The following is a 27708-nucleotide window of genomic DNA, read 5'->3' on the forward strand; positions in this document are numbered from 1 at the left end:
TATTTGCAGGAAAGAAGTGTGTCCCATTTATTGAAGTATTTTGTGTTTAGTTTTTGATGTCTTGTTCATGCGTAGTTCAGTTATGCTCATAGCTGCTAGCCAAAACTCTGGAGTTAAAAGTTTTCTGGCTTTACTAAAATACCTGTCTGTACTTATTTGATTGATGGTAGTTTTACTTTCTATTAGACTCCAAATGTAATCATTTGGCACGTTTCTCATTCATAATTTGTAAGAATGAAATCAGTGATATTAGCATTCCTATGGGTTTTTCCACGTGTATTAGCATTGCACTAACCACTCGCTGTGAGTCAAAATTGCAGCCTTTGCGATTAGAACATCTCCTTTTGTCACATCGCAATTTAAGTGCACATGCAATTAATCATTCAGCCCTAATATACATGCAGCTCTATGCTAAAGGTGTATTTTCAAAGAGTCGCTAAAAATCAACATTAGGTCACAATCATACTTACTATTAATTGTGTAACGTTTCGATGCCTTTCGAATGGTGGCCTTTCTGCTCTCAGGAAGTTGAGAGGTGATGGTAAGGCTGTGATAAGTCCCTTTTTAAAAGGTAATGATGGATTTCTTTGTAAAAGTTGTCCATTTAGAAAAATTTGTCTGGACCAACGTAATGTGATTACGTAACTTCCATAAGGTGCATGTTCAGCCAATCAACTACTTTGACGTCATCGGCAGTCGACGGACCCCGAGCCGATCTTGCACCCGAGCAGATGCTGCACCGACACCGGCCTAGATAAGTAGGCAGGCTTGGCACAGAAGGACCTTGAGAAGGGAACAGTTTGTTGACAATATGTTATCTTGTGTTCTGAGCTGCAGAGAGGCCCGGACTCCAGCTGATGGAATGGCAGGATCGGCAGATTAAAGGCCACAAATGTAGGCTCCTTCGTGTCACCCCGCAGCAGCCCGTCCACGGCTGCAGGTTCCGGATACAAGGGGCAAAGCAAGCAACTCATGGTCCAAAGAACAGGCAGGGGAACCACTTAACACTAAACCAGTCTTTTATTTGGAGGAGCAAAACACAGCTAAAAGTTCAAGTCCTTTAGAGGCTGAAGAAGTAAAAACATAAAAGCAGTCCTAAAAACAGTCTAACACATCCTGTGCAGCACCAGGGGTGGGACAGTGTCCAATACAAGGAGCCACCTCTTGGCTCCAGCTGACCCGTGTTGACCCACGTAGCTGGGACCCAGTCTGCCCCACCTTGTCCTTTGGCTGACAGGCACAAAGTCGATCTCCTGCAGCAACCTGTCTGTGCTGCCGCCATGGCTCCAGCGTCGTCCTCTTGCCCGCTGGCTGCTGCGCACACCGCCAGTCTCTCTGCAGCCCCGTGGCACAGCTCCGCTCCTTGGACACGACGCGCCCTCCTCGGCCCAAGGCCCTAACAAGATGCAGAGGCACCAGCACCAACATCGCACCACTCACATGGGGAGGAGAGGGCAACTCACAATCCTCCACACTTGGTCGCTTGTCCACATCCCGGGACGGTGCTCCAGGTGCCGTTCTGCATTCCCGGGTGGTCAGGCGTTCGTGTCCTTGCCAGAGACGTCACCGTCCAGGGGCGTCTCTCACTCTCAGACCTCATGCATGTCTCAGGTGTCTGCTGCTCTCTTGGACTCTCTCCTCAGTTCCTTTTATACTTCCATTGCACCTGTGGCCATTCCACACCTGTTCCCACTTGTTCTAATTAGTGTCTCTGGGAGGTACCACAAAGGGGAAAAAAAACATTCAAAACACAAAATAAGCATGCCAACAGCAAAACACAAATCATGTAATTTAAACTAAATCCAAACTTTTCCACTTTGTGACATCCGCAGGTGAAAAAATGTTTGGACGACGTGTCAAAAGCTTTGAAGGGTTAAAGAGGGTTTTGCTTCAGATGGCCGGTCTGAAGCTTTCTCTAGAACTGAGGAACTACTAGAGCTGAGGAAAATAATCAAACAATCGATGCATCGGGATGCGGACATGAACTGTTCTGCATCGTAGAAGAGAACGCCATAATCGATTATTGTGGAATGTAGTTTTTTTTAACGACGGCACCAGCGCAGCATCCAGATCTGTCAGAGTGAGCGTCCTCCACATTTACCAAGTGGTTCCGCCTTAATGTGGTACTGCAGGGCTGAGCACTAGAGTTGTAACCTGAGACCGAACCGGACCCGAATCAGCCCAACCGGTTCTGTTGGATTTGGGCAGTGAATTACGTTAATTGAACGGGTTGTCACACGGCGCGCTCCGCTCGCTCGCACAGCAACTGAGAGAAGGAGAGAGAGAGAGAGAGATTGTCTGCTCACACAAGAGAGGATCGGAGGATGCTCTTCCAAATCGATGCTCTAAACACACACTATTATTTTCATAATTTAATTATTATTTCTCCTCGAAGGGCTCAAACAGACCGAGTGTTGTGATGCCGGGAGATCTGGTCTTGGGGAGGGGCTGGGTCAATGATGGCAGCTGCAGCGTGATCGTCTCTCTCTTTTATTTAGGGACACGGAGAAGTTAAAAGGAGAGAGAAATAGAAGATAGAAGTTCTTGTTCCACTTTATTCTTTTGTTTCATGATGATAAACTGATGTTAAATTAAGTTTAAAGAGAAACTGGGAGGAAGCTTTGGCTCATTTCAAGTTACATGAGATCTTGTTTCCTATCTGCTCCTCCAGAGACAGCATGGACATGAGGGTCACATGGTGAGGGTCACACAGGACAGGTTAGTGGAAAGGTTAGCTGGTTAGTGAAAGAGATCCATCAGCTGAGTGATTTAATCCTAATCCAGCCCAAAGCCTTATGCTGGTGTTATTTTCAGAAAGAATAAAACACACATCTTAAATATTATTGAAAGTGTAGAATTTGTTTGATGTTTTATTATTTTCTGCATCAAACAGAACTTGATTCATTCTCCAACATTTCAGAAACGAACCACTGGGTTCAAATAAAATAACAAACTAAGTCAAACATTTCATTTGGTGTTACTTCTGACACCCTTGAACTGCGGCATAAACATCTGACTCTAGAGCTGCTCAGAGACATTAAACACTCATATATGAACCCATTATGGATTTTATTATTACATTATGTTTCCTGCAGGTTTTCAGTATTTTTTTAGATTTTGTGACTTTTTGCAAAGCATGTTTTTCTCAGCCTGAGGCGTGGTGTTGAACGAGGAAACGGATTGTTTTACTTTGTTAAATCTTCTTAAATGTTTAAAATGTTTTGTCCTAACCTGCTGTGAATGGAGAGCTTTTGAGGGATGGCAGGTTGTGTCAATTACGTTTTAGATAAACAATAATAATAATAAAAAGCAATTATCTGACATCTTCTATTCATCAATGAAAACAAATCAATATGAAATAATCGTGATGCATCATGATGCATTGGGATATCGAATTGAATTGAATCGTTTACCCAATAATCGTAATCGAATCGAATCGGGAGACAAGTGAAGATTCACACCTCTAGGACCTACCAGAGTGACCTGGTTTTAATGTTCTCATGTTATGATTTGTGTAGCCAACCAGAGGTTGACAAGTTTGAGGAATATTACCAAGAATCTCAGAAACACACGCCTTTTTTGATACCGGATGCTCTGATCTGGGTAATGGACGTGGCAAGAGTTTAACTTAACTTTACTTTGTCCTTGTGTGAGTGCAAATGGTTATGACCTTGTCATATTAACACGCTGAAACATATTTCAATCACTGTAATCATAACATAACATTCATTTCAACCTTCAATCATTGAGCACAGATTAACGAAACATTTCATTATATTATAATTATTATAAGTAGCAATAAACAAATGTTTATTAAATGATTATCTAGCTTTTAAGTTGTAGAAGTTCATATCTGATTTAGGAAATCATTCTTTGACTTAGTAACTATTCCGGGCTGCGACTGTTCCTTATATGGAGGCATGAAGAATCCTGAAAGATTGGACCTTGAGGAACATTATTGTTGACAATTCGTTATCTGTGTTCAGAGCCGCAGGCTCTGAGCTCCAGCTGGTGGAATGGAGGCAGGCTGATTTGGAGGGGTCACATGCAGTCTTGTGTCTCCTTTTTGACCAGATGTTGAATGGTCAAACTGTACCTAGAAACTGACCATTGCTGGACGTTACATGACAAACAGACTGCTGAATCTGATCTTTCTGAACTATCTGTACTTAAAACTGGAAACAAGTTAAATTTTATTGACCGTCAGAATTCGGGAAAGTGCCCCACTCCCTCCCAGCTCTCTGATTGGCTGAGAGAGTTCAATCATCCTCTGGCTTAATGGAATTACACACCAACACGTCTAATACATCAAATCAGTCAGCTTGGCCTAAGGAATTCATCCACCCATCAATCCGTACATGCTTTCATCCATCCATCCAATAAACCATCTAACATCCATCCAACCATTCATCCATCCCATACCAGGTCTGAACATATGTTAATCTATCAGTTTCAGATATAAGGAAGTGTTTCTAAATTCACAGGTCGGCTAATTGTAAAAAATTACTTACTAAAATATTCTTACTCAAATGCCAGCTGTTTAAACCTTTCAACTTTTTAGTTTATAAACAATGTTCAAATTTTTCAGTTTTCTGCTGTTAAGCATTTTTTTCTTCATTCTTCACCTATATTTTGAGCTTTATTACACTTTTGTGTGATGTTTGCTTCTAAATCTTTTAATATATTCAGCTCATTTTGACAGTTTAGCTTAGTTTTACCTTCACTTCAGCCTCTCAGCAGCTTCAGCAATCAGTTTCTGAATTCAGCATATGCTGCTAATTTCACAGTTCAACTAAATGTAAAAATTCCACTGTTCAACTAGTCCTACTCAAATAACAAGTGTTTGGACATTTTAGCTGTCCAGATTTTTAAACAATGTTCACAAATTTCAGTTTTCTGCTGCTTAGGATGTTTGTCTCTATTTTTCACTTACTTTTTGTGCTTTATTTGCTTGTCGGCACTTTTTGCTTCTAAATCGTTCAAAACTTTCAGCTCATTTTGACAGTTTTGCTTAGGTTCAGCTTCAGTTCAGATGTTCAGCAGCTTCAGCTTACAGTTTCAGCATCCAGTATTCAAACACTATTTCTGCAAGAAATGCTAATTTTCTAGTTGCTCATGTGGTTTCACAGTTGAACCAACACTGATGCAACACCGACATAGTGCTTCCCAACAGAATAAAAATAACCCAAAAGACAGCATCGTCATGCGCAGTAAAACAGCTGGTGTTTGGGTGCCCACTGGTGGAAAAAATAAAAGCAACAAGTACACTTTGCACCCCACAATAAGAAACATTTTCAACCTGGAACAGTCATAAAAACAGTGGCAGAGTATCAGATCCACTCAGAGCAGAATTAAAGAAATGACCTGGATGAACCCGGCTCTTAGTGGATGTGGGATCCTGTGAAGCAGGAACTCTTTCAGGAGGCTGTTGTGGTGTTACGCCCTCCTCTGAGGCCAAAATAAGTAACTGACTGAGCCCACACTCAGATCCAGACTCCCACATATTTTGTCACTTGTTGACAGAAGGCTGGAAGAAGAAGAAGGTGACTAACAGTGGTGTTCCAAGTTTGAGCCATCAGCAGTTCCTTCTACATTAATTCTTATCTATGGAGGCTGTTTTTTTCTGCGTCTCTGTGTGTGATCACAGAAGGATTCTGTTTTTAAACTAATACTGAAAACACCATATTAAAGACGCACATTTGTAATTTGTTAAATTCAAATAAATTTTGTTTAATCCAATTAAAAATATAAAATTGTTTAAAAAACATATTTTTGTAGTAACACATTGCTGAACACCTGTTATTCCACATATGCTGTGTGAATAAAAGTTTTAATTTAAATGTCAGGGAAGAATAGCTTTTTAAAACTTAACTGTTACATATGCAGATATACAAAAGTTACTTTTACCAATAAGGATAGAAAGGTGTTGCTTTTTAATCCTGTAATGCTCACGCTGCATTTTCATTTGTTGCAATAATGGTTTTAATATAATGCAAAGTAATATTTATATATAATGAATCATGTTATTTTGCACCTTCCAGAGCAACAATAGGTATGCTGTAAAATAAAATGTCACAATTGTCATTGTTGGGATGAGATTGAGAAGAGGGTCGAGCTGCTAACACGCACCAATGACTAGACTGTACATATATAAGATGGCCAAAACCTCAGTGCCGTCACCCGTACGTTTAAAGCCCCCGTGGGCAGTTCTCTCCACCCCCATCTTGGCCACATTATGTGTGTCACGCGTGCCGGTGAATGAAGCCGAGGAGAGGCGAGGATCCAGACCGGGGAGGAAACAGGCAGACAGGTGAGAACTTCTAACACTGATTTATTCGACACACGCTGGACAATGAAACAATGGACCGACACAAGACACAGAACAGAAGGGGCCTAAATACACGAGGGCAGGGAGCTAAGGTGATTGGGAAACGAGAGGCAGGTGGGAGCAATAAACGAGACATAAGGCTGAACCAAAACGGGGAGACAGGACAGGGTGTGACAATGTGTCCCGTCACTCATGGGAAACACAAAAATGGAGCTGAGAATGGGGCTGTGAGGGTGAAGGCAGATGATTGACATATGTCAGACTGGAGCCGATAGTTATGACTGAGCTAACTAAAGCTAACAGAGGTTGGTGGGCACTTTCAGCCAGAAAACTGTTTGAGTGACTCAGCTACCCTCTGCCTTCTAGGCTGTAACACGTTTAACGATGGGCCGAGGCTGAGGTCTCCCTCCGTTAGAGCTGGCACCAGCAGGAGAACCTTTTGTTAACAGGAAAATAAACTTGCAGAATCAACCACAGGAAGGGCGGCAATCTGCCTTAAGAGAACAGGAAAAGGGCACAAACCAAACACATTAGACAGGAAAATGTACTAAAAAATAAGAAAACACACACTTAGTGGTAGTAATCACCCACACACACACACACACACACACACACACACACACACACACAAGTTCATTTTTCTATCCATTTTAGGACTTTGTTTTGACTTCCATTAATTTTAGTTACTGCATTTATGCCTAACCCAGACCCTAACCCTACCTAGTGTATTTCTAATCTTAACTGTAACAAAAACGTAATTCACATATTACCTCTAAACCTCACCCCTAAGACTAAAACAGGGGGTCCACCATATTAGTACCGGGTTTTGGTCCTAAAAAGACCCATCGGTCTTCAGAAGATTAGTGATAATGCTAGTTCTGGTCCTACGTAGGATAGCTGAGCAAGTGCAGTACAGGCCAAAAGTTTGGACACACCTTCTCATTCAGTGTGTTTTCTTTATTTTCATGACCATGACCATTTACAAAGGAGCCAACAAGTGCTAAACACTCCTGGGAACTCCTTCAAGACTGTTGGAAAAACATTTCAGGTGACTACATCTTGAAGCTCATTAAGAGAATGCCAAGAGTGTGTAAAGCAGTAATCAGAGCAAAGGGTGGCTATTTAGAAGAAAATAGAATATAAAACATGTTTTCAGTTATTTCACCTTTTTTGGTTAAGTACATAACTCCACATGTGTTCATTCATAGTTTTGATGCCTTCAGTGAGAATTTACCAAGGTAAATGGTCATGAAAATAAAAACAACACATTGAATGAGATGGTGTGTCCAAACATTTGGCCTGTACTGTACACACACATTAGGACGAAGAACAGAGTTTGCCAGTCCGACTCTGACAGCAGGTGTTGTGTATCAGGACTTGAAGCAGGGGTTGATGCTGTAAAAAAGGAGGATGTTGCAGTTTTAGCATCCCAGCTCAAGGGCAACTAAAGAGCACAGCTTCTGTAGCCCTGAGGTCACAGGTCATTTCATCTGTTAACGTTTGTCTTTCATTCTGCTTCTCTATTGTGTGTTTATGGTGTCCTGTTTCCCTGAGAGTTGTATTTTAGTTTAGCTGGCTGAATGACTTCAGCCTGAAGTCATCTCCAAACCTGTAATGGGAGATGAAACCAGTGTACAACGTACGAAAAACTACCCTCTGTTCATTTCTGATGTCTTACATCTTCTATCAAAAGGCTCTTTTACATTTTAGGCAGGTAGGAGGTTGGCTGACCTATTGAGAACCAGACCCACATCACAGCGTATGTATGTTTGTACGTATGGGTGTGCTCTCCATGCCCAAGGGCTTTACGCAGTCACTCAAGGTTAAAGGCACAGACACAGTCTATGAAGGGAGAAGGGTGTGCGTGCAAAAGTTAAAGCGTGGGGGTCAATATCCAGAGTATTTGTGTCTCCCAAGGACATAAGGAACCAGTGTGAGGCAGAACAACAAGGAGCTGTGTCGTGGGATAAGTACAGGTTGGACGTAGTAAGGGGTAGTTAAATGGAAAAGACTAACAGATGCTGGGGCTAGTTTACTCATGGGGGGAAGGAGCCTCACCACAGCTGAAGCACTGACACCCCCTCAACACACACACACACACGCACGCACACACACACACACACAGTGAAAAAGCAGTTTCATTGTGCCACAGAAAAACAAGTTTACTGCTAAAGTACTCTGACACCAGAGACAGTTCAGATACACATGTCGACCTCTTTTGTAAAGACAGATGAAAAATAATTTCATTTTAAAACTCAAATTGTTAGCTTAACTGTTGTCAATTAATTTTGAACAACTTTAGTTTGGTGAGACATTAACTAGTACTGGTAGAATCACAAGCTAACCACAGGTAAAAATGTGGGGCCAGTTTCAAATGAAATGTCAAGAGTATATGTGAACATTACATGAACCTTTACACAGCCATACATTTCACTGTTGTTACATATGCTCTTGTGATTATTTGGAGGAGAAATTAGCAGCACAGCTAGTTAGCTTTAGCACTTCTAGCTTCCAGAGCTAAAAGTTGGTGTTCTGCTTCTTACTTACAGCTAGTGTGTTTACATGAACTTCAGAAAACCGACGTATTGCCCCAAAAAGACTCATGTCAGTTTTTTAATTGCATGTAAACGTGTTAGTCTGGCTAAAGGTGGACTGGTTCTAATCGAGCTGAAGCACCAAAATAATGTGGTAGCAATCCAATTGCATCCTGCATGTAAACAGGTCAGTCGAAATAAACCGGTAGGACGCCCGCATTCCGGAAGTGACGAGACCGCTGAAGTGGTCTTGTGACAAGACCATCATCACAAAGGAACACACATGAACATACCAAATAAGCTGTGCTGCAGCGTTTTTGTACATTCCTTTAGCCATTGTGCATATCCTGTTTCAATTCCATCTGCTTCACTCCCACCAGCTTTTGTTTACTGCTGGTGTTGCTATAAGCTGACGGGTTAGCCAAACTACGCTCGCGTTCCAGAAGTGACAACACCACGAAAGTGGTCTCCTGACAAGATCATTGTCATACTGCTTGTGTTGTGTGGCTAACAGGAGGAATGAGTATGAAAAGGGGCATGTCGCCACCTACTGTACTGGAGTGGAACGAACTTTAATTGAGAGGCCGGTTTTCTAATGCACATGTGAACTAGGATAAAGACTCCCAGCTTATTACAATAAGATCCACATGGATGTAATGCATGTAACCGCACTTACTACAATCATGTTACATTAGATTTTATCTGTTAGCTTATCTGCCTTGCCTGCACTACTCTTTATTTCTTCAAACTGAGGTTGTACTAAAAAGCTATCTACAACAAGATTTTATTTGTTCACAACACAGAAGGAAACACTTCTTGTTGTTTTTGTTTAGAATTTTGGCCAATAATATGCATTTGTGTACTTTAAGCAGTGATCATCAGGAACTGCAAATCTTTGATATTTTTCAGTTTCTTTGACAAGTTCATTTGTTTTTCCAACACATTTGCAGCGGTCTCTTGTATAAACATAGCTGATCTCTGTAGGAAACAAAGCTATGGCGCTCCTGTTTCAGGAACTAGATGTGAACCAGAGGAGAGGTGGGCAGAAGACGACAGGATTTAGAGTCTTATTTCCTGATAGTCAGACATCTTGCCTCTGATTGGCTAACAGCAATGTGACTCTACCACTGAGTCTGTTTGCTTTGCAGCATTGATGTATTATGTCTGCAAATAACCAAGCCTGGAGGAGTTCTGCTGGGTCATGGAGTTGCTAATGGTAACGGTTAGCTTCTACTAGCCGAGATGTGCTCTGCTCTTTCCTAGATGATAAACCAGTAATAGCCTTCCCCATCACACGGTGGAGATGGGTGAGTCCTTATATGCCAATTTTCAGTGTGAGATAGATCTGAATGGCTTTTCTGACCTGGGCATTTACCCATCTAATTTCTTTCAGCAGCTAATGCATGAAATAAGGGTAGAATGGGGCGACCATGGCTGAACAGGGTGAGCGGTTGTCCCAAGATTCAAAGGTCATAGGATTGATCCCTAGAAGCATCCTTGGGAAAGATGCCAACCCCCAAAGTTTCTCCCAGGAGCAATGCAAATCAGACCCCTGCTCCTTACTAATGCAAGTATGGGTCAAATGCACCAAAAATGTTTCTCAAAGAGGATCAAAGACGTATACAGCTAAAAAAAGATTGTTTTCATATTTGACCTGCATGTGAAACTCTGAATGACTGAGTTATAACAAGTAAAAAAAAACAGTTTCTCAGTGAACTTGGCCTTTAAATAGGTTTTAAGTTGAGGCAACAGATTTCATAGAGTAAAATCTATGGAAAGTAATTAAGTCATTTAAATGGGAAATAAGGTCTTTAATTGACTCTGTACACACATTTAGAACAGCTGTTGCACAAAGTGTTAACCAGAATAATGTTTGAGGGATCCAGTTACACAATTTACAGCCAGGCCTTTTAAAGCCTGGCGGTGGTTCAACTTCAGTAAACTCATGGAAACCACTGGCTTGCTTAATACAATTATAGCTAGCTAGTTGTTGTTGTGGTAGCCTTGTATTTGTCATGATCGGAATACTTCCTGTTGAACTGAAACTTTATTGTCACCCAGGTTTTTATAAACACCCAAACAAAAAAAAGTCCACATCTTACTTTTAGTCGGGTCACAAAGGGAACATCTCCTGCAGACGTATTTAAACACAATCACAATGAAACTCACAATAAAACTTAAGGAATCATTTCTGTGCTTTCACGCATGACCTCATTTGCCACACACACACACACATTAAACACACCCCGTCTCTCTCTCATACACAAACCACTGGCATACCAGAGAAGCTATATTTAAAATCAGCCCCGGGGATGTTTTTTATTCCTAGCATTTTAGACGTTCTATCAAAAGTGCTCTGTGTGGATGGCTGGGTGTAGAAAGGCTGGTGGTAAACACAGGTATGACAAAATATAATCACAGCACAGGATGAGCAATGGGTCAACAGCTTTTCTGCAATAAGATAATGAATGCACACCGCAGCAAGAAAAATAAAAGAGCCTGAGTGTGATTATATAATGTACGAGCCAGACCCAAATAGTTACAAATTTGCCAAGACTGTAAAGTACCACCTTCCAAATGTATAGCTGTTCCAAATACAGCCCTATCATCCCACGTCTCATTTTCAAAGCCTCTCTTTTCTCCCTTTCCTCCCACCACAAGTCCCAGAACCTCGAGTAACACAGAAAGAGGGAGAGAAAGGGAGAAAAGATGAGGGGAGTGTTTAAATCTGGCGTTCTGTGAGTGGTCGGGTCTGTGTCTGGAAACCTTTCACATCCTGTTTACGCCGGGCAGATTTCAGCCTCGGGACCGCAAAGAGCTGGCACAGCCTCCGCCTGGACACGGTCTCTACCTCTTTTTCTATCTGTTCCCTTCCTCCTTCACTTCTTGCATCTGAGTCTGAATGGCTCGTCTCACCGCCTCCTTCAAATCAACACCTTTAACCCTAAAGCAAAGAGGCTCACGTCTGGCGTGCTCCGCTGCCCACGGCTATCCAGGCACACTCAGAATCTTGACAAAACAGATGCTTTTTTTCAGCAGACGGACTAAAATGTGGCCAAATCACACAACACCTTTTTGTTTTTAGGTTTTTATGCTCAAGCACTGGTTTGATGAAGCAGTGCTGACATATTTACAGGGTCCTATATCAAATGGAAAGTTCCAGAGAATGAAGAAGAGAAGCTTTCATGACTGTAAAAAAAAAACAAAAAAAAAAACCCTGACATCTGATTCAGATAGCGTGTCTGCCAAAAAGGTGATCAGTCAGTGAAGTGTAGTGAGCTGAGGATCCCTCCCAGAGGAGTGTTCTCCGCTCCACTCAGCGGCACTTGCAGGATTTGACGACCATGTTGGAGAGTTGCTCCACGCGTGGTGTTCGGCCTACGAAGTACATGATGGTGAGGGGCTCCAGGTCCTGAGGGACACAGCAGGGCGACGCTGAGGCCTCTGGGTTCAGCTTGTTGTACAGAGGCAGGATCTGACCCGGGAGCAGAGGAGACACATTGGATTAAAATACATTTTTTTCACCAGCTTTTCACCATGAATGATGGGATTCTGCCTCAGCATGGGTTTTGGCCAAGTCTTTGCATTTTCAGTTGTTATACAACAGAGTTGTGAGGTTGTTTTCTTGCATTGCCAGGCAACTACTGCATGGTCTGTGTATGTGAGAAACCAGTTTATATAAGAAAACTGATGCCATTCTCACATCTGTACAGTAGAAATAAAAGCCACGGCCAAGAGCCAGTCAAGATACCGTCCTGATGGAAAGTTTCTGGACCCGATCACATTTTTCCACATTTATTTTCATTGTCATCTTTTTTTTTAATTATAAATCAGGTCTCCACAGTGAGAGGGTAAGAAATTGATTTAAAAGAATTTTCAATAAAATTAAATTAAAAAAATAAAACCACAACAGCTTTTATAGGTCAGTCTTTTCTTTGGGCATGTTTTTAAAGCACCTCTGGTAGCAACAGTTGCTCTAAGTCCTTTATTTTATTTATTTTTTGTGAATAATCCTGTTGTCCCACCACGTCACGAGGAATTTTCTACCAATCCCACTCCAAAAGTCTTAAAGCATAATCAGATTAAACTGGGAATGTCAGTGTGGTGCCAGTTTCTGACTGGGACACTCCATGACTTTCACTGTCCTTTTCAAATCACTCATTGAGTCTGCTGACTTTTTAAAATGCAACTTTCACAGCTTGGAGTTCAAAATGCTGTGATTTGTTTGTTTGATGTTCTCCACTTCCGAGACTGATCCAAATCCAAACTTATCGTGTCATGAAGCTTTGATCAGGTTTTGCAGCAGTAATTATCCATATTTTTAGATGCAACTCAGTTCAAACTGCTTTTGTATTGATTGAATCGGAAAAGGGTATAATGCCTTCTCCAGGTCAGGGACGAGTCCTGCCTCACGTGGAGGAGTTTAAGTATCTCAGGGTCTTGTTGACGAGTGAGGGAAAGATAAAGTGTGAGATAGGTGAATTGGTGCAGCATCTACAGTGATGCGGGCGTTGTATTGATCTGTCAATGAAGAGAGCTGAGCTGGAAGGGAAAGCTCTCAATTTACCGGTTAATCTACATTCCTACCCTCACCTATGGTCACAAGCTTTGGGTAGTGATCGAAACAAAAAGATCATGGATATGAGCGGCTGAAATGAGTTTTCTTCACAGGGCTGGGCTCTCCCTTAGAGATAGGGTGAGAAGCTCGGTCATCCGGGAGGGGCTCCTCCACATCAAGAGGAGCCAGTTGAAGTGGCTTGGGCATCTGGTCAGGATGCCTCCTGTACGCCTCCCTGATGAGGTTTTCCAGGCAGGTCCAACTGCAGGAGACCCAAGGGAAGACTAGCTGAAGGGACTATGTCTCTCAGCTGGCCAGGGAACGCCTTTGGATTCCATGGAGGAGCTGGTCCAAGTAGCTGGGGAGAGGGAAGTCTGGGCCTCTTAGCTATGGCTGCTGCCCTCGCGATCCGACTCCGGATATGGATGGATGGATGATTTAATATTTAAGGACTTTTTCTTTCAAAAACACAATTTTTTGAATATTAATAAAAATTTATTTTTTAAAGGGGAACTAGACCGTTTTGGTTTGCTTTTAGCACCCCCTAGTGTGCGTTTGTAGAGCCATGCATTTGTCTTTTTAACACCTTAATCTAACAGCTGAAATGTCCCCCAGCCTTTCTTAGTGTCTGCAGGAGGGATTCCTTACTAAATTTAAAAAATCAGCTGTGTTCATGATCTAAAACATGCAGGAAACAAGTTGGGACCAGACTGCAGCACCAGGTATGTCAGCTCTATTTTTTCCAACAGTCCAACAGAGCGCCAGTCTGAAGTTGCTGTCAAGCTGAATTGGCAGAGGTCGCTCTGTCAACTGTCTCCTCTTCATGCTGACTCCTCTGCACAGACGTCCTGCCTGTGTGGTATATAAGCCATCTCATAGCACCAAATCCTCACTCTATATCCACCCCAGTAAGACTAGTATGTGGAACAGCAGCCAGAAGTACAGAGGTCTCAGCCTGAACGACATCCTCATCAAAGGTCCCGACGTCCTGAACCCGATCAGAGCTGTCCTGCTGAGGTTCCGAACTGGTGTTTTTGCTGCCCTTGGTGACATACGCAAGATGTACAACTCTGTCTGGCTGGAAGCTCGAGAGGTCCACCTCCACAGGTTTCTGTGGCGTGACGCAGAAGAGTCAGAAGTAGAAGCGTACGCCATAACAAGAGTGAACATGGGGGACAAACCTGCTGGTTGCACAGCCCAAGTTGCCATGCGAGAGACTGCAAACTTGCCTTCATTCAGCCATTTTAAAGAAGAGAAACGTGCGTTGGAAGAAGATGCAAGTTAGGTCGACGATATTTTGACTTCACACAATGACCAAGACCATCTGTAATGCCTCACCGGCAACATCGAGTATATCCTGATAGCTGGAGGATTTTACATGAAGCCCTGGGTCTACTCCAATCAAAGTGGGAGGAAAGAAGCCATCAGTGAGATGGATATAGCAGAGTCAAAGACTATAATTCTTCCAAACCAGCCGACAAAAGAAAACAGCAAAGCCCTCGGCCTTGGCTACACCATCGAAGACGACAAGCTCCACGTCATGGTTGCAGTCAACTTCTCAAAGAAAAAGAAAAAGATGCACCTTGGCCAAAATCTGTTAAGGGAAGACGTCAGAACTCAAACCCCTGATCCACTCACCAGATGAGAACTGCTGAGCCAAGTCTCCAGCCTGTATGACCCACTTGGCCTTGTGACTTCTGTCAAGCAGAAAGGTGTCATCTTAGTTAGAAGAGCTTTTCAAGAAACCAAAATAAAGTACTTCTCAGAAGACACGTGGGATGCTGCCTTGTCTGTAGGTCTCCGAGAAGACGCCATAAAGGTTCTGGAAGAGTATGCAGATCTGAACCAACTTCGCTTTGCTAGAGCCCTGACTCCACCAGATCCATGTGCAGAGCCTAGTGCAATCACATTCTCTGACGGCAGTGAACACGCATATGGCGCAGTGATGTACCTTCCCTGGAGCTGCAGTCATGGTGTTGTCGTGAAGCTAGTGGAATCCAAAGCCAAGCTGACTCCTCTCGACCAGACCACAAAGGTGACCCTGTAAATGCAGAGATGTGTGGCGCCGTCTTAGCAGCCCACCTGAAGACCTACTTTCAGAAGCACTGTCGTATTCAGGTCAAGAGATGGTACCATCTCGTCGACAGCCAAACGATCCTAGGCGCAGTACAACGCGAAAGTTACGGCTTCCAGGCGTTCTTTGCAAATCGTGTCGGCGGGATCCAGAGCAGCACTGACGTCCAAGATTGATGGTGGATTCCGGGGCCAGCAAACATTGCAGACATCATCAGCAGAGGGGCTAGTCCAAACGTCTTAACTGAAAACTCTGAGTGGCAGTCCGGTCCAAAGTTTCTCCAACTTCCTGATGACGAGTGGCCAACAAAATCTGCCAGAGACGTTGCTGCCCATGCTCGAGAGAAAGTAACTAAGCTGCTAAGACGGCTGAGATTTTTCGGGATGAACAGTTCACTTTCAAGGACCTTCTACCGCACTGTGGTAGCATTTGCTGTCTTTTGTGCTGTGTGTGAGGGAATGCGGACCAAGCTCTGACACCGGTCATACAGGGACCTAACAGCCCATATCAGAGGGTCTGGTACCCCATACTCCCAGAGTACCCCCTAGGGTCCTTTGAGGGACACGGTCTTATGCATTTAGAGCCCTGCACTGAAGCCCTAGGCCCTCGGGTCGGCCCGGCCCGACGGCCCTCGGGCCGGGCTTCAGGCCAACGACTGTGTAATTACCTCGGGCACGGGCCGGGCGCCTTTATTTTTAATCGAATTCATAAAAAAAATTTGAAACACTTAAACCAGGGGTCGGCAACCTGTTCCCATCAAAGAGCCATTATTACCCATTTTCCACAGTAAAGAAAACACTGGGAGCCACAGCGGCCACGGCGTTGTGGGCGGGGCCTACCATCAGACAGCAGAGCGCTGCTCACAACAGGTGACAGCTGCCAGTACCGGTCGCTCGTGTACATCAAAGCTATCTTTCATAAGAAGATAATCAATAAAACAATTTATATAAAATGGATCCAGAAGTTGTAGCCCGTCTCTGCCTACAATATGTTGATATTTTTCACCCTGTTGGTGGTTTTACTGAGCAGGTGCCACTTTTGTCATACGTTTCTTTTTAAAACATGTTTAGACTGTTCAGAATACAAATCCAGGCTCTGTCATGTTTGTAATTAAACTTTGTAGGTGGGGAAGGTCAGAAAAGGATCCGATCATTTTGTTTTTCCCTCATTTACAGTGACGGAGATAACAGCGCAGTGCGCCTGGCTCTGGTGTTAATCAAGTTTAATTTGATCTATTTTCACATGAAAACAAAACAGTTAAAAGCAGGGCTTGTGTTGACCAGACAGTCGCAGAACCAGAGCGACTGAATTCAGTCGGAGGAATCTTCCTGCTGATCTGAATCTAATGCGGCTCTCTGTGCTTGTAAAATAATGAATGGATATTTAAATAAAATGCTTTATATTTTACTTAATTAATTTTATATCTGTATGCCAATTCTAAATGTAAAGATTGTCTGCGTAAACCTGAACAGGTCCAACCCGGTCTTACTGTGAGACCGGGTTGACGGGTCACGCTTGTTCAAAGGCGCTTCCTGAGCTGAAGAGGGTGTGAGATTCTGGGATTCTCCTCAGACGGCTCCTGGATGTGTCGCCACATTGGAGACAGGAACAAGCACAATTCAGCCTAAGTTTCATAATCAGGGAACATTTTCTAAGCGACAAGTCTCTCTGAGAGACAGGGTTTGGAAAACACTCGCTTCAGTGGGAGGAACCTTCCCGCATGCGCTCTGGTTCTGCAACGCGCTCCAAGCCAATCTCCACAACTTCAGCTCGCTGTGCACATTTGCGCTGAGAGCGAGCTGCGCTGAGCAGCTCAGATGTTCAGATGGGAATCTTTTCTTGGGTGATTTAGTTACATCTGCGATGTGCATAACGAATAAAATGTCAGTTCGTCTGCATACGTCGGGGTAATTCTTTCTATTCTTTCTCCGTCAAAATAAACGGTCAAATGCGGGAACTATCCGGTCAACACAACACAAGCCCTGCTTTTGACTGTTCTGTTTTCTTGTGAAAATTGTTGGAAAGAGATAAAATTTAACTTGATTACCACCAGAGCCAGCGCGCCGTCATCTCTATGACGGTAACCGAGGGAAAAACAAATTGATCGGATCCTGCACGTCTTTTAACACACTGGTCAGGATTGACGCACTTTGTTTTCATTTAGTTGGTTAAAAAAAAGTCGGGCTGGGGCTCGGGTCGGGCCAGAGAATCCTGAAAACCTTTTTGGGCCGGGTCGGGCTGGGGCTCCACCCCCTCGGGCCGGGCCGGACACGGGCTCAGATTTTAGGCCCGTGCAGGGCTCTAAATGCATTCTCCAAATCCACAAAATACATGTAGATTGGTTGGGCAAACTCCCATGCACCTTCCAGGATCCCCCTAAGGGTATAGAGCTGGTCCAGTGTTGCATGGCCAGGATGAAAACAATGTTGATTTAATATTTCCTCATCAGGTTGACGCAGTGATAGCTTGCTCTAGGTGTATTGTTGTATGTCCCTTCTCTGCAGGTCTAGAAGCAGACCCTTGTTCATCATTGATTATTTATTTTTGTGGACCCCAACCCCCCTCCCCCCGATCTGGCTCCATAGGTTATAAATTGTAAGTCGCTTTGGATAAAAGCGTCTGCTAAATAAATGAACATAAACATAAACATAAACATTTGATCATAAAGTTCACAGCAGTGATGTTTAGTTTCATGTAGGTCTCTGGTTGTAGACACAGTGGAAGAGTTATACAGCAGGACCTTATTATCTCATTTGGACTTTGTGGGTTTGATTTACTCATAGGAATAACAGAAGGTTTGGGAAATTTAGCTTTAGGCTCAGTGGCACCCCCAATGGGTGGCTAGGGGGGCCATGGCCACCCCTGGAAAATTGTCAGGCACCCCAATGGCCCCCAGGAACTACCCCCCCCCCCGCCCCCCCCCCCCCCCCGTTTCTTCCTTTCTCTTTCACCTCTGTCTCCGTGTCTGGTCGGAATATAAAGCATCCAAAAAACAATAACAATAAAGTTTTAAGTATCAGGCGTGACATTAAAGCAAAAGCTTTTATGCTCCACCTGAGAGTAAATCTGTAAGGCTTGTCACCAGCATTCAGACATCAGTTCTGTTTGCTTCACAGCCAGACAGGACACGGGAGAGAAAAAAAGAATTCTAAAATAAATTATTTATTAAAGAAGTTTTATTTATCGGCTTTAACATTCATGTCTTGAATAAAGAAGATGAGCGTATGGTTTGCGAGAACATGAATATGATTTATTAGGAGAGGTGGGGGTGGCTTTTCCTGGGGGCCATTGGGGTGCCTGACAATTTTCCAGGGGTGGCCATGGCCCCCCTAGCCACTCATTGGGGGTGCCACTGAACCTAAAGCAAAATTTCCCAAGCCTTCTGTTATTCCTATGAGTACTTCGAACCCACAAAGTCCAAATGAGATAATAAGGTCCTGCTGTGTAACTCTTCCACTGTGTCTACAACCAGAGACCTACATGAAACTAAACATCACTGCTGTGAACTTTACGATCAAATGAATGTGAAGATCAAGCCAGATCAGTGAGAGAAGTTTTAGAGGGTGGAAAAATAAAACTAGATGGTTTTGTAAAAGTCAAGCCGACCACTGAGGTCAGTGAGACAAACACACTGTGCTGTTTAAGTTCTGTGACGAGCTTCTGAGAGGTGGCAGCCCACTTATGGGTCTGGGGTTAACCAGTCTTAGCTAATTGCTGTGTTCAGTCACCACAAACAATGAACTTCAAGCTCATTTAGTGAAAAATAGCAGCAGCATTTCTAACAGTGTGTGTATTAAAGCCAGGCTGAGAACTGATCAGAGTTTGGACCAGACCGGAGCGTTTTACCAGAAAGACCGACATGCTACTCAGATTTTTCTGACAATCACAGATGGTTCTGTTTATATAATTTGGCAGCATCTCCACGCTGACATGTCTGTAGTGTTTCCATTGAAATCATTCAACACAAAAGGCCATGAATCTTCAAATTGGAAGAAAATATCATTTGGGGGAAAAAAGGACTCATTTGTCTTCACTTGGCCTTTATGAAAAGAGTTGTCTATGGTGTATTTTCCAAAATAGTTGGCATGGCTAAATGAAAAAAGACTGCAATTTTTTGAAAATCATTAGAAGCTCATATTTAATAGAAAAATAGTACAAAACAACCTGTCAGATGAAGAAACTGGAAAAAGGAATTGAGGAATGCCCTCTTTTTTCCAGTCATGTACAGTCTGAAGGTTTATTCCTGGTAAAAAGGGAGTTTTCCTCTTCACTGTCGCTAAATGCTTGCTTAGTATGAGGATTGCTGTAAAGACACTGAAACTAGTCTGTGACTCGATACAATTTTCTGGGTTCCTTATGTGGCAAGGTGGAGAAATGAGGGCCCGGGCAGGATTCGATCCCCAGACTCCCGGGTGAGAGTCATACGCACTAACCAGTCAGCCAAAGGGACATCCCCTTGGCCAAGTAGCCAGGGCGCATGATCAATCGGGACATTGTGACAGGACGCTCACACTGTCACACTTATATAGGAAATGTTTTACTGATTGGCTTAATGAACCAAACTGTATTGGAATGTTTAATTTGTGAAGTGCCTTGAGACGACTCTTGTCGTGATTTGACACTATATAAATAAACTTGAATTGAATTGAACATAACTGAGAAGAGCTCCAAAGCACGTTCTAATACGCCTTAATTTAGTCCCTTTTGGTTTTATACACAATTATTAAATCATTCCATTATTTTCACATTTAAAGAGATACTTTGCAAGCCAGTATGTGCCTTTACAGTGTTAATGAAAGGCCACCCGGACCCTATCGGCCCCTAAGGCCAGAATATTCCACTTGCAACTACAAACTCACGCGCCGCTCTGTTGGGACTTAGAAAAAATAGAGCTGACATGCCTGGAGCTGCAGTCTGCTTCCAGCACATTTCCTGTAAGTTTTAGATCATCAACACAGCTGACTTGTTTAATTTAGTGATTATCACTCCTGTAGACCCCAGGGAAGACTGGGAGATGTTTCAGATGTTAGATTAAGGTGTTAAAAAGACAAACGCACAATGAGGAGATTTGCTTTTAGTTTTACAAACGGACACTAGAGGAGCTAAAAGCAAGCCAAAACTGCCTAGCTCCCCTTTTAAAGTAGTGGTTCACTGAAAAAAAAAAAAAATTTTTTAAATTATTATATTATCAGTCACTCTGACATTTTCATTCAGTCTGAACATGAAAACAGGCTCCTACACCTATCTCCTGCATTAGCGTCTGATAGACGGTAAAACTCTAGGATTTGAAAAGCCTGACAGATTTACGTCACACTGTCACTTAACATTCATGGTGAGTCCATGAATGTCTTGGTTAGTAGAAGCTAACCGTTGGCATTAGCAACTCAAACCACACAGCAGAGTTTCCTCCAGGCTTAGGTTACTTGTGGAGATAAAAAAAAATCAACGTTGTAGTGCAAACTGGGTCAGTGGTAGAGTCGTGTTTCTGTTATCCAATCCGGAGCAAGATGTCCAGATATCAAGAAATAACCCAAAACCTGCCATCTGAAGCTCAGCTGTCTTGGTAGTCACTGCTAGTTCCCCGAAATGGTGCACCAGTATATTCTTTCACCCGAGAACAACTTACAAGGCCTTTATTCCTACTAGTGTCCACTGCAATTGTATTGATTATACAAGTGAACCACACCTTTAAAGTAAACATTTCACCCTCTCATCAACTGGGTTGCCAGTCTCTCCATCTCCAAAATGTACTTACGCCAAGTTCAAAGTTTTAGATCATAAATGAATGGCCCACACTTGTATAGCACCTTCCAGTGGACTCAGAGCACTTTACACTACAGTGAACCAATTCATTCACACACACATTCACACGCTGGTGGTGATGAGCTACGATGTAGCCACAGCTGTCCTGGGGCGCACTGACAGAGGCAAGACTTCCCAGCGCAGGCACCACCGGTGCCTCCGACCTCCACCAGCAGGCAGGAAGGGTTGGGTGTGTTTTCACAAGCAGAACTCTCTGCCGGTAGCTGGAATCACACCTGCAATTACCGGACAACCCGCTCTACCTCCTGAGCTACTGCTGCCAGTTTGCTTAAATTTGCCACATTTTTCATTAAAGTTTTTCTTTATGAATCACAATGTTAGCGTGGGAAGTCACTAACGCAGTTTTCAGGCCCTGTTTTGTGTGTAAGCAAGATTATAAATGTTGGGTTTACCATTTTAGTTCAACTTTAGATTTCTGAGAAAACTTGATCACCTGATGTTGTTTTGGGAGGAAATGTCCGTGTTTAAATTGAAGTAGAAATCAGAGGAACAAGAGTTTTATCAACTATTGTTTTCGAAGATTAATTAGAATCTGCAGGTCAGACCTTTACAAAAAACTGACCCGGCAGCCAGCCTGACTGAGGACTTGATGATGCGTCATCCTGATGGACACTTACCATGTTGTAGTGGTTGTTGACACTCCAGAGGTACGGACAGTTGCCGGCGCAGAAATTGGCCTTGTAACCTTTGGGCTCGTGGATCCACTTCCAGTTGAGGTCACGCCTGAAGTCGATGTAGAGTGAGCGCAGACAGCAGCCCTGATCTGAGCCACTGGGACACACAAAACACATTTCAGCTCCAGTCTCAGCTCTGCTGTGTCTGAGGCAGCAACCCAAAGCTGGGTCATGGGAAAATTACAACAGGTTACCACCAAAGAACCGGCTGTCCCAACGTAATGACTATGTTAGGCTTTCCCTGGAGCGCGAGGTAGTCTAAATAAAACAGCTGGCCTGCTCTCTCAACCCTCATCTCAACTGTGCATCAAAATCACAAAATTACAAATTCTAGCGGACAGCCGAAGCTGTCAGTCAAGCAGAGCCACGAACAAGCGGCGGGCTGGTGGTTTACCGGGAGCAGGTTGTGGTGTCTGTGGCGGCAGCCCTCTTCTTTCGGCTCTTCTTGGCTAGGTTGTCCACTCTGTCACTGGGCAGCAGGGTGAGGATGAGGTGTGGTGTCTTGGTGCTGAAGTCTGCCTGACCTTTAATCTGACCTGGTTTTCTCAGTTGACGAAGCCTCTCATCGTCCACACCTGCAGGAGCACAGCGGCGGAGGTTCAGGAAAGAAAGAGTTGATCCCGTTTTATGAGTTTACCAGTAAGAGTTTACACGTGTCTTCCTTCACTCAACATGTCTCTCACTTCTTTAAGACTTGCTGTCTACCCATACATCACTCTGGAGAGCAGAAAGTGCACAGCCAAGCTTCAGTAGCTTCTCCTCATAGCTGACCTCAGATCAGCCTCTTAAAACTGGAAATGAAGTTATTTTTAACTCCTACAAAATCACTGTAGACAGTAAATTAAAATGTGTGACCACCAGACTCTTCTGCTTCTCACCAGTCTTATTTTACTCTCTGAAGTACAGTCTTGGCTGATATTTTAAAATGGTAAATGTCCTGTACTTGTATACCGCCTTTCTTAAGGTTCTACAACCCCCCAAGGCACTTCACAACACAATCAGTCATTCACACATTGGGGATGAACTACGATGTAGCCACAGCTGCCCTAGGGTGCACTGACAGAGGCAAGGCCTGCTGTGCGCTGGCTCCACCTGTTCAACCCAACCACCACCAGCAGGCAAGGCGGGTTAAGTGTCTTGCCCAAAGACACAACAGCAGCATTCTCTAGTGGGAGCCGGGATTGAACCTGCAACCTTACGATTACTGGACAACTGAACTACTGCTGTCCCTTTTGACGCTTCCATTTTACTGAGCTTGCATATCCCTTTCTTCTTCTATTAAGTTTCTTTGTCAGTGAGTATGGCCATGGGTGTGTGGTTACCATGGTGACCCTATGTAACCACTTACAGCAGCTACAACATTTCTGATTAAATTGTTTGTTGGTCAAATTTTAATACAGATTATTTATTTAAAGAAAACAAGCAGTTTCACAAAGACGAGTCAGAAATGACTCCTGTGCTTTATAGTAAATAGAAAGCTGACACAGGTAAAAGACTCTCAGATTAAATAACCCATGAAATCTTTAAATTCTTACAGTTTTAATTAGGGATGGACAATATATCGGCATCAATATCGGTATCGGTTGATGTTAGTCATTTTTAACATGTCGGTATCAGTTCGATAAATAAAACCGGGCCGATGTGATCAACCAATACTTTTTCCATCTCGTCTCCATTTGTTTGCCTGTTTCAGAGGTGAGGGGGTGATGTGTAGTCATGTGAACAGTGAATGAAATAATCTCAGAAGCGTAAATGTGTGTGTCGTGTGTACATAATAATGTAAATTCAGCTTTAATAATTTTCATTCTATACAAAATCTGCTGATTTTAGAAGCACTAATGTCAGCATATCGGTATCGGCAAATATCGGTTATCGGTCATAACAGTGATCTTAATGTCGGGTATCGGTTTCGGCCCAAAGATTTCATATCGGTGCATCGCTAGTTTAAATCTCTGTGCTAATGATTCTGGGATGGCTACGTCGCAGGTTTGTTTTTATTCTACTCAGAAGAGTTAATTTTCCTCAGGAAGTGACAGGACTAATTTATTTTTTACACACACACACACACACACACACACACACACACACGCACACACACACACACACACACAGTGAGAAAACTTGTTTCCATACTTGGCAGAGCTGTGTGTAAATCCAAGGAGTGTTGTCATTTAAAATCCAGTCTGGTATTAAACAGTATCTCAGTGTGTGAAAGAACACTTTTTCCTTCATCCCTGCATGACACTGTGAATGACTTCAGAGGTGCCTTTTAGAAAACTCTGAATCCACCACTTGAGAAATTGTCACTAAAGTCTGAAAAGGTGCATTTCTCACCTCCGCAGTGGAGTGGCTGAGACTGAGTGCACTGCTGCCGCCCATCAAAAATCTCCCTGGGTGAAATGTTTATTTTTGTGACGTGGTTCCTCACATGAACATGCACAACCAGCCAACATCAACACATGGTGGCTGCGGCTCTCAGAAAAGACTGAAATGGTTCTAATCAGGCTGAAGCCTTAAGAAGAGATCAGAGACAGGAGCCACTGACCAGCGAACAGCGCCTCCAGCTCCTCGCTCTTGTTGGGAACGATGTTGTTGGTGGACGGGACGAAGGTGCAGCAGGGACAGTGCACGCCCAGCTTCAGGCCAAGGTTGTTCTCTGATAAAGGAAGAAACGCATGTTAGAAAAAATACACAAACCAGGGTGTGCTGACCTGAACAGAGACGTGTCTTGATGCTGACCTGGGTCCGACACCCAGTCTTTAATGGTCTCTGTGACGTCCACAGAGATCCAGGTTCCTTTAGCTCTGGGCTGAACGGTGCGGGAGTCGATGTAGCGCTGGGTGGAGGTGCTGTCCTCCTCTGGTCTCAGTAGCTGGTGCAACAAACACAGAAAAGCAGTGATGGAGGTGTATTCACTCTCTCAGATCTCAAACCACTATCTGGTGTTTTCTATAAGGAGTGATGCCCACAGAAGATTTCAAGGGGGGGCCAGTGAAAATTTTGGGATGGCACAATATTCCAGAGATGGCCACAGCCTCCCCTGACCACCCTCTGGGGGCACCAACACATAAAGGTACTGTTTTATTTTTATGTTTGTGTTTTAAGTGGCGTATTTGACATGCAGTTTGGGTGGGTACCTGATAAAGCTCCACTCTCTGCTCCGAGGCCCGAGCCTGCGGGTTGGGAGCTCTGAAGATCCTGAACTCAGCTTTGACCAGGGTGCTGTTGATCAGATCGACCCCACCGACGTCAAATTGGACGACTCTGTAATAGGGGCTGGGTGTTGCAGGTTGCACGGTGTCTGGAAGGGAAAATCATATTGTGAAGAATGAAGCGGTCAAATATCATCTGCTTCCTTTTCAGACTGTGGGACTGATGCATTGTCTCGGACATAATTACTGCGAATGAGCGTCTTTGAGCTAAATTACAGGCTTCAGCTGGGTCTGGTGTTTAATATGTGGCTGATTGATGATGGGGTTTACTGCTTGAAAAATCACCTACAGTTATATAATTATAGCATCCAACACCATTACTCTTAAATCTCCAACAAGAAGTCTGTCAAGACCAAGTGTCAGCTGCACCACATAGCTCAGACTGCCTTGCTCAAGGGTTCCTCGGCCCTCTTGAAAATGTTTCTATTTTTGCTGTTGGAAAATGTGTCCGGGGGAGCTGTCGGAGGAATCTCCAGAACTCACACATGGTCAGTCCTCCCCTGACTGCGACCAACGCTCATGTCTTGCCATTGTATTTATTTTATGTGTCATATACCTGAAATGTGTCTTTCTTAGAACAAATAAGGATATAATAAATAAAAATAAAGAGGATTTATTTGAATGAGCAGGTCCACCATTGCCCTGCCGAGACCTTTATTTTAGATCCATCACCGAGTCAAACTCTAATGAAAACCTTTAAAACGCAAAAGCCAAAAATCACCATTTAGGATTTCCACCAAATCTGAACCAATCTGAGTTTTACACCAATCTGTGGAATTGTTGCCCTTACGAATAATGTCTGAACTCTACTACCTACATTATTGTCCCTGAACCCAACCTGTGGACCTCTGCCCACACATTGAGAACCCGTGTCTGTCTCAGGGGCGTGTCCAGGGGGTGGCCTGGGGTAGCACATGCCACCCTTGGAATCTAATTAGTGCCACCCCAGGTGCCACCACACTAATTTACCTTTAAATGGGCTTTTCATTGTCCACAAAAGGCTTGGGGGTAAAACAAAAAAAGCATAACCATTGGTGCCACCCATGCACAAAGTTGTGCCTCACCTGGGCCACCCCATTTTAAAAGATCTTGACACGCCACTGGTCTGTCTGCTGTCACTTACTTGAGTCGGTGCGGGGGGGCAGCATGTCAATCCTCTGCACCTCTTTGGCGTAATAGTCCTCCTCGCTGCTCTCGCGCTCGCACGCAGACTCGGCCAGCCGCGCGCGCTCCTTCATCAGCTCCCGTGTGCTGTTATAGAGCAGCATGACCTCCGGGGGTACGGAGCTTGACGGAGGGTCGTCGTCATCGTCGTCCGGCGGACTGCGGATGCGGAGCTTGCTGAGAATTTGTCCGCGGACCGCCTCGATGCGCCGGGACTTCTGCGCCTCCAGGTTGATGGACTGGCACGTGTTGATCCCCTCCACCAGCAGCAGCACACCGGAGAACCGGAGCAGCATCAGAAGCAGCGGGAGGCAAGAGAACCACATGGTCCGAAGAGGAGGTCAAACCAAGATAGGTGCTCCCAGAACGGCGGAGAGGCTGCGTCTCCGAACCAGATGCAAGGCAACGTGCGCGCAAAGTAACTTTGGAGAGTTCGGTGTCCACTTCTAATCAGCTGCGTTGATCAAAGCCAGTAAACACGAAAAAGATAGCCCCTTTAACTCTTTGGACTTCTGATATTTTAAGTGTAAACCCCTTTCATCCACGCGTCTGCTGTTTCTACAAAGGAATTCAAACAAAAACATACGCGACGCATTGTTAGTCTCTCATTTATCCACCTAAAAACAATAATTTAGTTTTTCTCGTGCAGTAACAGAAGTAACAGAAGTTTACCGTAAAAATATCTGCGAGTAGTTCCAGTTTCTGCGCCGAAATGCCGTGCCGGTGTGTGCGCTCTGTGCGTAAAAAAAAGTAAATTCCTGCAAGTCCCCAAAACTTAAAGCTTTATCCGTCTCCGCTTCCCGTCGTCCATCTTCGCTTGTCTGAGCAGCTTTCAGGAGAACAGAGTCATCACAGGAGCTCAGCCCATGTCGCAAATCCTCCCGACAAGAACCTGAGCGGCGCACCTCATCTGAAGCAGCGCGGCTGCAGCGCGTCGGCTTCTGAAAGACCCATCTGTGGAGCAAAACCCGGGCCCATATCCGCTTCCAGAAAATACAACTGCAGCTCAGAAAAGCCCAAACAAGGTCCTCCCATCCACTGTTATAGGTAATGCTGAAGCTTAAAATAAAATGATTTTTGTTGGAAAAACCTGGGCCCCACAGCCCCTCTCCCAAACAGAAAAACACGAAAAAGAGGGTCAGGATAAAATAACATGAAATATGTCCCTTTTCTGTGGAGTGAAAGATAAAGGAGCCTAAAAACACAGAGACCTGCTCCAGGATGTGACTCAATTATTCTGCAGGTCCTCAGAGAGAAACGGTCAGAGGAGCCGAGGAGGAGGAGGAGAAGGTGGAGCGGGATGCCACCAGGGTGAAGGGAGTGTGTGCGTGACTATGGAGG

The 27708-nt window shown here is 44.0% G+C and overlaps 1 protein-coding gene across 1 annotated transcript; it reads right to left on the reverse strand.

Moving 5' to 3' along the window:
* Positions 1-12039: 12039 nt before the first annotated feature.
* On the reverse strand, positions 12040-26904 carry tgfb5 (transforming growth factor, beta 5). Its single transcript, XM_070555237.1, has 7 exons — positions 26327-26904; positions 25129-25292; positions 24731-24863; positions 24537-24647; positions 22386-22566; positions 21935-22088; positions 12040-12337 (listed from the first exon to the last, which is right to left on the reverse strand). The coding sequence occupies exons 1-7, from the start codon at positions 26691-26693 to the stop codon at positions 12179-12181; spliced, it is 1269 nt and encodes a 422-aa protein (XP_070411338.1). The 5' UTR covers positions 26694-26904; the 3' UTR covers positions 12040-12178.
* Positions 26905-27708: the final 804 nt, after the last annotated feature.

This window comes from Nothobranchius furzeri, chromosome 1 (assembly GCF_043380555.1).
Source record: "Nothobranchius furzeri strain GRZ-AD chromosome 1, NfurGRZ-RIMD1, whole genome shotgun sequence".
Classification (NCBI taxonomy): domain Eukaryota; kingdom Metazoa; phylum Chordata; class Actinopteri; order Cyprinodontiformes; family Nothobranchiidae; genus Nothobranchius; species Nothobranchius furzeri.

Excerpts from the sequence above, each read along its gene's own strand:
- tgfb5 (XM_070555237.1), bottom strand. The coding sequence starts at position 26,693 with ATGTGGTTCTCTTGCCTCCCGCTGCTTCTGATGCTGCTCCGGTTCTCC. Across the intron at positions 24,864-25,128 it reads AGAGAGTGGAGCTTTATCAG|CTACTGAGACCAGAGGAGGA; the intron begins GTACCCACCCAA and ends TTGTTGCACCAG. Across the intron at positions 22,089-22,385 it reads GACACCACAACCTGCTCCCG|TGGCTCAGATCAGGGCTGCT; the intron begins GTAAACCACCAG and ends TGTGTGTCCCAG.